This window comes from Mus musculus, chromosome 3 (genome assembly GCF_000001635.26).
Source record: "Mus musculus strain C57BL/6J chromosome 3, GRCm38.p6 C57BL/6J".
Lineage (NCBI taxonomy): Eukaryota > Metazoa > Chordata > Mammalia > Rodentia > Muridae > Mus > Mus musculus.
Window position 1 is genome coordinate 36,946,811 of NC_000069.6, and position 13,627 is coordinate 36,960,437.

At 35.9% G+C, this 13,627-nt stretch overlaps 1 protein-coding gene across 17 annotated transcripts in view; it reads left to right on the forward strand.

Annotated features, from left to right (window-relative positions):
• The window catches only part of 4932438A13Rik (RIKEN cDNA 4932438A13 gene), a 189,971-nt gene that overhangs the window by 83,748 nt on the left and 92,596 nt on the right, over positions 1-13,627 (forward strand). For 15 of the 17 annotated variants that reach the window (XR_001783681.2, XM_006535446.4, XM_017319536.2 and 12 more), the window contains exons 29-37: positions 931-1,768; positions 2,332-2,402; positions 3,073-3,249; positions 5,308-5,428; positions 7,027-7,173; positions 9,829-9,956; positions 10,160-10,359; positions 11,878-12,075; positions 12,527-12,738. Coding sequence is in view for 16 of the 17 variants with exons in the window: in XM_006535446.4 (XP_006535509.1) it covers positions 931-1,768; positions 2,332-2,402; positions 3,073-3,249; positions 5,308-5,428; positions 7,027-7,173; positions 9,829-9,956; positions 10,160-10,359; positions 11,878-12,075; positions 12,527-12,738 (2,092 nt within the window). In the remaining variant the exon portion in view is untranslated. The remainder of the gene's footprint in view (positions 1-930; positions 1,769-2,331; positions 2,403-3,072; positions 3,250-5,307; positions 5,429-7,026; positions 7,174-9,828; positions 9,957-10,159; positions 10,360-11,877; positions 12,076-12,526; positions 12,739-13,627) is intronic. The other 2 variants (XM_006535448.4, NM_172679.2) reach the window with 1 other exon arrangement.

Sequence of the window (13,627 nt, forward strand, 5' to 3'; positions counted from 1 at the left end):
ACAGTACCCTTCACAGTTTGCTTCCACCTTCTTGGCTGTACCTTCTGTGTCCAATATCAGGCTCTTCACTTTGCTCTTCTTCTTTTGTTTCCTTTTCTTATAGCGTGACATTTGTAGAGAGGTGATGTTCTTTTGAATTCTGTTCTGATGTTTCTCCATTTATTCTGTGCAGCTTCCCTAGCCAGTCTAAATAGATATTTGACTTAATTATGATGATAGCCAACATCTTTTAAATATAAAAACTATAGTCAAAACCTTTGTCCCTCAACCTAGGTACCATGATATTTTTGTTTGAATGTTTCATGGAGACCTTCAGTTACATGTTGTTACAATGATTGTTTTAGTCACAGTTCTCTAGAGCAGGGTTCTCAACCTTCCTTAAAGCGGCGGCCCTTTAATACAGTTTGTCATGTTGTGGTGATCCCAACCACCAATTGCTACTTCATAACTGTGATTTTGCTACTATTTTGAATTGTATTATAAAATATTTTAGAGGTAGAGATTTGCCAAAGGGGTTGTGACCCACAGGTTGAGAACAGCTGCTTTAGAGGAACAGAGCTGATAGAGTGGGTAGGAAATGATGCCTTGTCCTTATGTTTTCCTCAGTAAAGCACCCTAAATCTATTTTGCTTGATGAAATTTAGAAGATGTGGAAAGAGAAAAAGAACCTTAAATATGCTAAGAATCCTGGATTTCTTTAAATTTTTGTAATGCTTAACATGTTTTGCTTTTGTTTGTGGATTTTTTTATAGCTTTATGAGGGATATAAACTCATGCTGTAATGTTTCACTATTTTGAATTAATATTTTACTATAAAATTCTGGATATTTTATTTTTAGTAATATCAACATTACTTAAATGATTTTATAAGTATTTTATGTTTAGATTATGTGATGTGCTGAAAATAGAAACAGTTTTCTTCTCTTTTAGTGTCCCTACAGAAATCTCAGGAACCAGTCCTGTGTCTCCTAACACCCAAGATAAGTCAGTAGGACAGTCTCCTCTCAGATCTCCTTTGAAGCGTCAAGCCTCCGTGTGCTCCACTCGACTTGGTAGTACTAAGAGTCTCACTGCTGCTTTTTATGGAGACAAACAGCCTGTTACAGTTGGAGTCCAATTTAGTAGTGATGTCTCTCGAAGTGATGAGAATGTCCTAGACTCTCCAAAACAGAGGAGAAGTTTTGGTTCATTCCCTTACACACCATCAGCTGATTCTAATTCATTTCATCAGTATCGGTCAATGGATTCCAGTATGTCAATGGCTGATAGTGAAGCCTACTTCTCTGCAGCTGAAGAATTTGAGCCCATTAGCAGTGATGAAGGCCCTGGAACTTATCCTGGTAGAAAAAAGAAGAAAAAGCAAATGCAACAGATTGATTACAGTAGGGGTTCCATATATCACAGTGTAGAAGGACCCCTTGCTGTCCATGGAGAAGGCATTACAGACCCTCGGACTCTCCCATTCAAAACTCATCCTTCCCAGGCTTCCTTTGTCTCTGCATTAGGTGGTGAAGATGAAGTCATAGAACATGTGTACATTGTAGAAGGTGAGAAAAGAGGAGAGAGTGAGCAGGTCACGTCTCAGCAGCCTGTGATGAGTTGCTATCACACTTACCTTACTCAGTTTCAGGTAATAAACTGGTCAGTTAAGCATCCTACCAACAAAAGAACCTCCAAGTCCTCATTGCATCGCCCCCTTGACCTAGATACACCAACCAGTGAAGAAAGTTCCTCATCCTTCGAACAGCTTTGTGTTCCAACATTCAAGGTACAAATCAAATCATTATTTTCCATCAACATACTGATATAGTAAAACCAGTTTTAAGTTGTTAAGCTGAGTCATTTCAGTTCTCTTCTGAAAGATAGACTTTCTGTTGTATGCACTTAGACTACAAGATTATTGCTCAATATTATAAATTGAAACAAATTAAATCAAGGATAGTATAAGGTTTCAGTGTGTTAATGTAGTAAATTACTATGTAGCCTAATCTATATTGCCATTGTTCCTAAGATTAGGATCAAATTTCTTTGTGAGTTCATGAAGACTGAAGTAGGCTGTCAGAAAACTAACTCGTGAAAAAGAACGTACAGAGGAAGGGCATTTGCAGTTCCTGTTTGAGTCATGTCTTTTCTGATTCTACCTTCATAATTCTTGTCACTTACTTGAGGAAAACACAAAGTTACCCATTGAATATCTTCTTTTAAATATTTATATTTAATATATCAAGATCATAATAGTAAGATTACTTTGGGTACTCACAAATATCACTTATCATAACAATCAGAAATAATTAAAATTTTAGACTATAAGCAACATTTTTTCTATTCTAGGTCATCAAACAGGGACTTACTGCTAATTCTTTGTTAGATAGAGGGATGCAACTTTCAGGATCAACTTCAAAGTAAGAATTTTATGTCTTTTTTTCTTTTCTTTCCTCTTTCTTTCTTTCTTTCTTTCTTTCTTTCTTTCTTTCTTTCTTCTTTCTTCCTCTCTCTCTCTCTCTCTCTCTCTCTCTCTCTCTCTCTTTCTTTCTTTCTTTCTTTCTTTCTTTCTTTCTTTCTTTCTTTTAAGGCATATGCTCTTTTTATGTTGCACAACTTGCCTTCAATTCTGGGACTAAAAGAATCTTTCTCCCTCAGTCTTCCAAGCAGCTAGGACTACAGGTGTCAAGAAAATGCACTTTTAAAGTTCAGAGTCATAGTCCTTAATTAGGAGATTAGTAGACTTTATTCTGAGTAGCAAATCTTTTGTAGACCTTATTTTGGGTTTAGACCTTATTTTAAGAATAAATTACCCCAAATAATTTTTTGTGCAGGAGTAGATAAACATGTTTGCATATTTTAGGACAGTCCTATCTAGTAAATAAATATATCAAAAATACTTGTTGTCATGTGATATAATTGCCATCTTTGACCAATATGTATTTTAGTACCTCATTCAGCCTGGTTTTGAAAAGTGTTTAGACTGGAAATATTAGTTTCTGTGAATTTTTCCACTGAAATAAATGTAATTTAAATGTTCACTTACTTTAACAAAGCTTCAACTTCTATTCTTGTTTATATTCTATTAAGTAGCACCCCGTATACTCCACTGGACAAGAAAATTGTTGATACCACAGATGATGAAACATTAACAGAAGAGTGGACCCTAGATCAGCCTGTTGCTCAGACCAAGACCACAGCCATTGTGGAAGTGAAAGGAACTGTTGATGTTGTTCTCACTCCGCTGGTGGCCGAAGCCTTAGACAGGTATTACCTTTGTCTAAAAATAAGACTACTACTTTATACAGTGATGCATTTACATGACATAAGTAAATGGAATACAGAGTTTATTAACTAGCTGTTTTTAGTAGAAATAGAAGTAGATTTTAAAGTGGTTGTCTATTAGTTAATCATCTGATATGTTTTCAAGCTAAATATATTGTAGTGTTATAATAACTATAATATACTTTGTCTTTTACATTTGACTAATAAGCATAAAATGACAAACATGTGGGGAGTAATTATTTTATATTCATACACATTAATTGAAGAAATAAAGGGAAAATAATAGTTACTTACTCTGTCCTGCAAGATATACATAGTCTATCAAAGAAGATAAAACTGACCCAGGTAGAAGCCAAAATGACACAGAATAGAGTGTGAATCCTGTAGATAATGAAGAAGGGAAGGCTCAGTGAGGACCAGTTCTCATGAAAACACTTTTGCTGGAATGGTACAGGGTGTTTTCTGATAAATTGGCAAGATTCTTGGAAGGAGTCATACTAATGAAAAATATAGGAAATTATCTTTAGGAGAATCAAAAAGACTTTAGGAGAATAAAATACTACTGGTTTATGCCATGTTTGGTTGATATCCCTGGGAACACTACTTTTTTCTCAAGGGAAATGGAGGAGGAATGGATTGGGGGAGAGGGGAAGAAGAGGAGAGGGCCTGAGAGGAGAAGGAGGGGAAACTGTAGTTGTGATGCAGTATATGAGAGAAAAATAAATAAATGAACTAACACAAATGTGTGCATAGTGGAGAGCTTCGGGACATTAACATGTACGTGGTTTCCTCATTTTGGGGGTGGGTGGAGCGTGCAAAACCATTGCGAAAAATAAGTAAATGAATGGGATTACAACAAATTAAAAGTTTTAGCAGACATAAGACATAGTTCATAGGATGGGAAAAATATTTAAAAAGCAAATATTTGACAAAGGGTAGATATCTAGAATATGTTAGGAATTCCAAAAATCTGTTAGCAAAAATTAAGAATAGTCAGTAGACCTAAGTAAGTAGACTTTTCTCAGCACACACATACAAATGTCAATAGGCATATGAAAAATTAGTACTGACTTGGGAAATGCCAATTAAAACTATAGTGAGATGTTACCCAGTAAGAATGACCGTTGTTAAAAGGAGAAGGGATTGTTATACATTGTTCATGGGAAGGTAAGCTAGTACATCCTATACTGAGGCTTTTCCCAAAGCAAAAGACAAGAACTACTGTGATTCAGCAACCCTATTTGTAGGTTTTTATGCAAAGAAAATTAAATTATTATGTTGAAGAAACATCTTTCTCCCATATACACCAGCATTATTTACAGTAAGTAAGCAATGTAAGTGACCCATGCCCACCAAATGACAACATTTTGTACATTTACACACTGGAATACTGTTTAGCTTTAAAACAATTAAATCCTGTCATTTATGACAGTACAGCTGGAACTGAAGGTCAGTAGGTTAAGTCAAATAAGACAGGCACAGACAAACTGTACATGATATCACTCGTGGAATCTCAAACAGTTTTTTTGTCTTAGAATTTTAATGGTAGACCAAAGTCTAGTGACAGAGAGAGAAGAGGTAGAGGAATGTTGATCAGCTGATATTGAGATTCAGTTAGAAGCTCTGATGTGCACTGCTGATGTGTTTAGAAGTTTTTAAGGTTTTCACTTTAAATAAATAACATTCATATTACCTACATGGTACCTTGTTAGAATGTACAATCCTAAAGTTTTTATGTATAGGGTAAAAATATAAAAAATAAAGTTTGGATATACATTTAAGGTGCAAGTCTGTAGAAATTGTTGAACATTATTTGTGGTAGGTGCAAATGTTCCTGCCTAATCTGAGATTTTGGGGGTCAAGGCAGGGCTAAAATTTCAGAAATGTTTTTTCCTGTAGAATTTCTAAAGATGTAATTTAGGATTTTGCTTTTTGGTATTGAAAAATTGTGAATATTCAATGGTAAGTTTCAATGATTGTTTGGTAAAATAAATCATAATATTAAATAAAATTTTAATTTTTTTCTTTTTCTTTCATCAGATATATTGAAGCTATGGTTCACCGTGTGAGTACTCGACACCCAGCTGCGATTGTAGATGATCTTCATACTAAAGTCCTTAGAGAAGCTGTGCAAAATAGCAAGACTACCTTCTCAGAAAATGTAAGAAGTCTTTTTGATTCAGTTGGTATAGCAAGTTGAGTCTTCCCCATGTGTTGGAATATCTAAACTTGAAAAACTTAAATATATCAAAATCTTATCACTAAGTTAAATTGGAATCCATCTGATATGTTCTAAAAGCCATTGGCTTCATAATAATAACTACCGTGGATTAGTAGCACTAATTAAAAATCACAGCTTTCTTTTTATTCTTTTGTTTTGAAAGTAGCTTAGAACTAGCCTTTCTTTTTTTTTTTTTTAAATTGGGTATTTATTTCATTTACATTTCCAATGCTATCCCAAAAGTCCCCCACACGCTCCCCCACCCACTCCCCTACCCACCCACTCCCACTTCTTGGCCCTGGCGTTCTCCTGTACTGAGGCATATAAAGTTTGCAAGACCAATGGGCCTCTCTTTCCACTGATGGCCGACTAGGCCATCTTCTGATTCATATGCAGCTAGAGACATGAGCTGTGGGTTGGGGGGGGCTGTATTGGTTAGTTCATAATGTTGTTCCACCTATAGGGTTGCAGATCCCTTTAGCTCCTTGAGTACTTTCTCTAGCTCCTCCATTGGGGGCCCTGTGATCCATCCAATAGCTGACTGTGAGCATCCACTTCTGTGCTTGCCAGGCCCCGGCATAGTCTCACAAGAGAGAGCTATATCAGTGTCCTTTCAGCAAAATCTTGCTAGTGTATGCAATGGTGTCAGCGTTTGGAAGCTGATTATGGGATGGATCCCCGGATATGGTAGTCTCTAGATGGTCCATCCTTTCATCTCAGCTCCAGACTTTGTCTCTGTAACTCCTTCAATGGGTAGAACTAGCCTTTCTAGCAAACCTTGTCCTTAAATGATGAAAAAAAAATTTAAGATTTATATTAAGAGTGTGTGTGTGTGTGTGTGTGTGTGTGTGTGTGTGTGTGTGTGTGTGTAGTTGTGTGCACATGATTACAGATGCCTGTCAAAACCAGTAGAGGGTATTAGATTCTCTGGAGCTAGAGCTGTGGATAGTTGTGAACTGCCTAATGAGGATCACACACTGGTGGTCTTTTGATGATTCTCTTTTGATTTTTAAAATGTATCTGTAGTGTATTTAGATTAAGAACTAGGATAGAGATAAAATTGAGCCTGAGTTATTTCTGGTAAACTAGTCATTATTATTCATTCTGTGTTATCCTTTCATGTGAAATACCTGAAATACATTCAGGTATTTCAGGTAGAATGGTATGAATAAGGGAAAATTGAGCTATTTCCAGCCAATAAGGAGCCAGTTATCAGAAACCAAGTCAGCCTTCAAGACTGTGGAGTTCAGTTTTACTATTACTACCACCAATAATAATAATAATAATAACAATAACCTATTATAAAAATATACAATTATCATTTTGTTTATCTGTGAATGTTTTTCATTTTAGTACATAGTACTTTTTTTTCAGTCTGGTAAGCTGGCCTATTTGCCAGCTTTTGCCTGAATTTATGACCGAGTATTAGGATAGTTATGTCATCTTGGTCTGGGGAGTGTTAACACAATGAATATATATGTTGTGGATGATGTAGAACTTGTGAAATGCATGGGAATTAATTTTGTTCAATGCTTTAGTTATCCCCCAAGCAGGATATTCGAGGAACAAAAACTGAGCATCCTATGATAGGAACAACTAACCAGGGACAAATTCAGACAAATGTCACAACGAAGCAAGATAATGTGACAATTAAAGGACTACAGGCTAATGTGAGCATACCAAAGGTAAAGTTAAGCTTTTCAGAAATATTTTCTTGATGTAAGTGGGCATATTTAGTTGTTTTGCCTTTTACATTTAACAAAGGGAATGTTTAGTGAAACAGTTTGCAGTATCAAAAGATATTCTCCGTTCTCTTGATGATCTTTTGATTTAATTAATTTAATTTAGCAGACTACTACTAAGTATTTAGTAAAATGTTCCATATTCATCTAGTAAAAATTTAACTGTGTTCTTTTGTTTGAGAATTTTATGCATTCATATAGTGTGTTTTGATCAAGTCCTCCCAGTTCCCTCCCCCTGAACTCCTACATATCCACCTCTACCACTTTCCCCTCTCCCTGAACTCCTCCCGAGCCACCTCTACCACTTTCCTCTCCCAATTTTATGTCTGCTCTTTCTCTAAAGCCTTGGAGTCAACACGTAGTCTCTTAGGATGTGCACATCACATCAGGGACTACATTCCTGAGGAAACTGAGTCTCTCCCCTGGTAGCCATCAGTTGACTAGAGCTCCTCTGACAGCCCCTACTTTTGCTGATAGTTTGGCTAACTTGATTTTTTTTTAAGTATAATTTTTTTATTGAAAAAACTTCTTCATAAAATATATTTTGATCATGTTTTTCCCTTCCCCAGTTCATTTCAGATTGCTACCCTCCTCCTTACCTACTCAACTTTATGCTCTTTTTTTCCTCTCTCTTTAAAATAAGCAAAACAGAAACACAAAAAAACAAAATAAACAAGACCAAAAAAGACAACAAAAACAAAACTAAACAAACAAGACCAAAAAGCAAAATACCCCCAAAACCCAAATAAAGCAAATTGGGGAGGGGGGAGTCTACAAAGATACAACTCAGTTTATTTTTGTGTTGGCCAACTACTTCTTGGAATGGGGCCTGCCCTAAAATGTGGTTAATATACCCAGTGAAACTCCATTGGAGGAAACCAGTTTTTCTTTTGCCAGTGGATATAAGTGGCAGATAGCTTCTGGATTCACCTGGCGTTAACTTGTGTGGATCTTCTTGTTCATGCTGCTTACTGTCTCTGAACTCGTATGTGTATCAGTCCTGCTGAAAGACTATTTCCTTGGAGACACTGTCATCTCTGCCTGGTACAGAACCTTGATCTTTGAGGGGAAGCGATCATTGAAGACATCCCACTTAGGACCTAGAGCTCCAAATTGTCCACTTGAGAGTTTCTGTGTTAATTACCATCTACTATAAGGAGAAGTTTCTCTGATGAGGCTGAAGTGAAGCTCTGATCTATGGGTGTAGCAGTATGTCATTTGGAACCATTTTATTTCTGTGTTCATTTAGCAGAATAATACTAGAAGGCTTTTCCCCATAGTCCCTTCATCTATGTAGTTTTAGGTTCTTGGCCCCTTTCACATTGTCAGGTATGGATTCCGTCTTGCAGAGTGGGCTTTAAATTTATTCAGAAAGTGTTTGGTTACTCCCATAACAATTGCACCAATTTATCCTACAGGCATGTCACTGTTGAGGGTTTCGGGGTTTTCAGTATTGATGATTGCTTTTCTCCAGTAGTGTGCAGAGTACCTACCTGCCAGTATCTAAATGCTAGGGTCAGCATGATCTTGTGTGAGTCTTGTACAGTTGTATATAATGCCTTGTCATATCTAGAAGACATAGTTTCACAGCAGTTACTCACCATCTTTGGCTCTTAAGATCTTTCCTGGTCTCTTTCTCATTCATATCTGAGACTTGGGAATGGGGGTGTGATGCAGATGTTCTGTTTCTGAATGAGTACTCTTATCCTGTATATGTTAAGTTGTAATCTTTTTAATTAATTGCCATCAACTTTAAAAAGGAACATCTCAAAAGAAAAAAAGAAATGTCTCTGTATTTTTCTTTTAAAGTGTAGTTGATCATGCTCTGGTGGGGGAACACACATCCATAAGTATTGTGTGCAGCACAAATTGGTCTTGAAGGGTTTTGGTTTTTTTTTCTTTTGGTTTTTCAAGACAGGGTTTCTCTGTATAGCCCTGGCTGTCCTGGAACTCACTCTGTAGAGCAGGCTGGCCTGGAACTCAGAAATCCACTTGCCTCTGCCTCCTGAGTGCTGGGATTAAAGGTGTGTGTCACCACGCCTGGCTCAAGATTTTTTTTTTTCTTTTTTTTAAGACACAAAACTGGGTGGGTAGGACAGGAAGGGATGGATCTGGGAATAGTTGGGGAAGAGAACGAATACAATCAAAATTTTCAACTAATAAAAGAGAGAGAAAGATAGAGAACAACTTCTTGAGTGTTGGGAGAATCATTAATGGATGAGTATAAAGACATACTTAGGAAAAAACTTAATACTATGTCTATGTAGCAGAACAATATTAGTAGGTTTTCTTCCGAGTGTGACCTATCAAGCCATCAGTTCTTGGCCCAGTTAACAATTCCAAGCATGAATTGTCCTGATTAGGCCTTAAATCTAGTCAGAAAGTATTGATTACTAGACAACATAACATTTTTGCCACTATTGTACTAGTGAGCATATCTTGACAGGAATCACAGCTGTTTTGAAAACTTAACAACTTTTGTCTTCATTACTCTCAGATCTATATACTATTATTATTGGTTTGTTTGTATTTGTGATCTAGGTATAAAAGACACTTTTTAACTTTACAATTCTGAAATCTGTGTCATTTGTGTGTTAGGTTAACTTATGCTTGTTGCAAGCTTCAGTGGAGGAGTCTCCAGCCACAGTTCCTAGTAGAAGTGTGACTCATGTGTCCCTGGTGGCTTTGTGCTTTGACAGAATTGCTACACAAGTTCGTATGAACAGGTGAAAAGATCTTATTAATTTGAGCAATGATTGTTGGAAGTGAAAAGTCTTGTTCTATCCTAATTATTCATAATTATTTTATAGAAACACTTGGGCAATATTACTGATACTGGTTTAGTTTCATTTTAAACAATGTAGTGAAATGTTTTTATTGGATGACATTTAAATGTTAACCATTTTGTACATTTTCTGTTTCCATTAAGAGGTGTGGTTGAAGAGACTGCAAATAATGTAGATGCTGGTAAAACATCAAATTTTGATAGATACGTTCATGCCAGCAAGATGCAGCCTCAGTCATCTGGGTCTCTTAGGTCAAATGCTGGAGCAGAGAAAGGCAAAGAGATTGCTGCCAAGTTAAATATCCATCGAGTCCATGGGCAACTTAGAGGTCTTGACACTACAGGTAAACTTCAGACATTTTGTTTCTTTGTCATTTGTAAATGTGAAATTTTCCAAAAGAGGACATTTTCCTTTGAACATTGCTGCAATTTGATACTATCAGGAAGAGAAAAGCACTTCTTCGTATGGTGTACTCATGGTATTTAACTATTCTATATTAGGTTCTGTGCAAAATGGAAAGTAAGTTTTAGGACTATCTGTGTTCTAGGTCATTCTAACTGCTGTGGCTATCTCAGTGTTTGTCTTAGAGTTTCTGTTGCCTCAATGAAATACCATGACCAAAAAGCAAATTTAGGGAAGAAAGGGTTTATTTGGCTTATACTTCACATCATAGTTCATCACCAAGGAAGCCCGGACAGGAACTTAAGCAAGGCAGGAACCTGGAGGTAGGAGCTAATGTAGAAGCCATGGAGGAGTGCTGCTTAATAGCTTGCTCTTCATGGTTTGCCTACAGCACAGTCTTGTGGGAGCATTTTCTTAATAGGTTCTCTCTTGTCAGGTGACTTTAGCTTGTGTCAAGTTGTTGTCATTCAGCACATGCTTATTTTACCTCTTTGTATAATACCACAGCATCGGACTTGAGGCTTTAACAAAGGAAAATTAATTTTTATAATTACCCGCAAACTGTAGTCTTAAAACTGAGGCAAAGAACAGTGGTTTGAGTTGTAAAAGGTCTGTAGATTGTAGTGGTGACCAGTTTGCACTTATTTATTAGATCATAAGCATAACATTATATAACTTGAAACCTACCAGCTGGAATAAAAGCTCATTACAAACAAAAGTCCCTATGAATTCCCATAGTATATTTGCATAAAAATGCAGGACACATGTAGATTTTTTGTTTATACTTATGTTTGAGATTCTCAGTTTCATGGCATTTGATAGCCACAGGGAGACGAGATCAGTTTTCTGAGTGCAGTACTCTGGGCTTTCTATTGTGTATGCCTTCATATGGGAGTAGACTGCTTACAAACTTAAACACATTTCTCACCTTATACCCACACTTAAAACTAAGTTCAAGAGATTTAAAGAGAAATGCAAATAATTAAGTAATCAGAATGATTTCAGAAAATGGAGGTTCATTTTACTGCATTGTATGAGTAAGCAGTGGATTCATGACAATGTCTAATAAATTTCAGTTATAAAAAATTTCAATGTTAAGCTGTCTTTCAGTAAAAGTTAATACTTTTTCTAGGAAATAATGTTTTCCCTGAGGCCACATAATTAAAATAATTTTATTTTGGAAATGATGAAAGCTTTTTGAAATACTTTGCCAGAAGGCTGTATTATTTAGACGTTTGTTGACAGAATTCTTTAATCTTTCAAAAAGGAATTGATAAATTCATTGTTAACTCTAGAATCGTCTTACTACATTGGAGGTAGCATTATTTTCTTTACATATTTTATTTATTTTTCTGCCTTTTCAGAATACCAAGATGCCTTTTTAATACAACTCATATATTAATGTCTGATTTTTGGTTTTTTTCTTAAAAGGATTTTCATTGTGTTCTCTCAATAATAGACATTGGGACCTGTGCCATCACTGCCATTCCCTTTGAAAAGTCCAAAGTTTTATTTACTCTTGAAGAATTAGATGAATTTACTTTTGTAGATGAGACAGATCAACAAGCTATCCCAGATGTAACACGGATAGGTCCCAGCCAAGAAAAATGGGGCTGGATAATGTTTGAATGTGGACTTGAAAATTTAACTATAAAAGGTAAACTTTTAACTCCTGAGTTCTGCTTTGGTGGGGATTTAAGTGTATTTAACAGTTTTTACTTTTTTTAGAGTAGAGCCTTGCCATATAAGAAGTAAACATTTCATGTGAATTCTTCCTTTAATGAAAACTACTGATTTATACTTGTTTCTTATATAAGACAAGGGGAGGAAGGAAAGTCTGATCTGGTTATGAGTAATACTTTAAAGCAGGAAAGTTGAATAGTTGTAAGACTTTCAGGCTTAATCTTACATGATACAGTAACTTAAAATACTAGTAGCTCTGTCTCCACACCTTTTACCTGCAAAGTCATACATAACTCTCTTAGATAAAGGCAAAGCCTAGTGAGGAAGAACATGATCTTGATGAAGTTCTATACAGATATTTTAGAGTATAACAGTGAAACACATCTACTTTTTTTCCTAACAAGTGGCTCCCTTTATTTTTATAGGAGGAAGACAATCTGGTGCAGTTTTATATAACAGTTTTGGAATTATGGGTAAAAATAGTGTCACAGAAAGGGGTGGAGTGCTGACATCCAATAATTCTTCTGATTCTCCTACTGGCAGTGGCTACAATACTGATGTCTCTGATGATAACCTACCGTGTGACCGAACCAGTCCTTCCTCTGACATAAATGGAAACTCAGTGTCAGATGAGCAAGTTGGTGATTTTCTAATGATACTACTAGTTTGGAAATAGAGAACTATATACTCAATTTAAAATCAATTTCTAGAGCATATTTCCTTGTCATTTCCTGTTTTAGAGTTGTAACATTTTGTTGACTATAGTATGATTACAGTATAGTTCCTGAATGGGTATAAGAATATATACTAATGGTGCACATTTCTGCCCATTATACTAGTTAGCATAATATTCTGCATATGTTATACACATAGTAAACATTGGCTAAATAAATGAATTTATAGAATTTAAGAAAGGTAGGGTGTGATTAGTTAATTTTAGAAGTCATTTTATGCTTATAGGTAATATTTTATATAAATTGTAAATGTTTTTATAAATATCTGCTTATTTTAGATATCATTTTAAATAATACTTTTTTTTTTTTTGAGTCAGGGTTTCTCTGTGTAGCCCTGGCTGTCCTGGAACTCACTCTGTAGACCAGGCTGGCCTCGAACTCAGAAATCCGCCTGCCTCTGCCTCCCGAGTGCTGGGATCAAAGGCGTGCGCCACCACGCCCGGCTATTCATTTATTATTTTATTATGGTAGAATTTAATTGTGATGAATACGGTAACAGCAAATTTATTTAAAATTGTGTATTGTTGAAAAGTTGGGCCACTAACTTTTTGGTGACCTTGGACAAACAATCAAAAATTTAGTGAATGTATGCACATCTGCACATAAACTCCTGAGAGTAAACAATAAAAGCATAAGTGAGCACCCTTTCATTAAGAAATAAATTGTGGGTACCTAGTGCTCATGATTATACTTACCTCTGGACTCCATTTTCTGGGGGTTATTTATTTTTATTTCTCTGTATGAGAGACAGATGTGTATGTGGGTATGGAGTATGCCATACCTTACATGTGG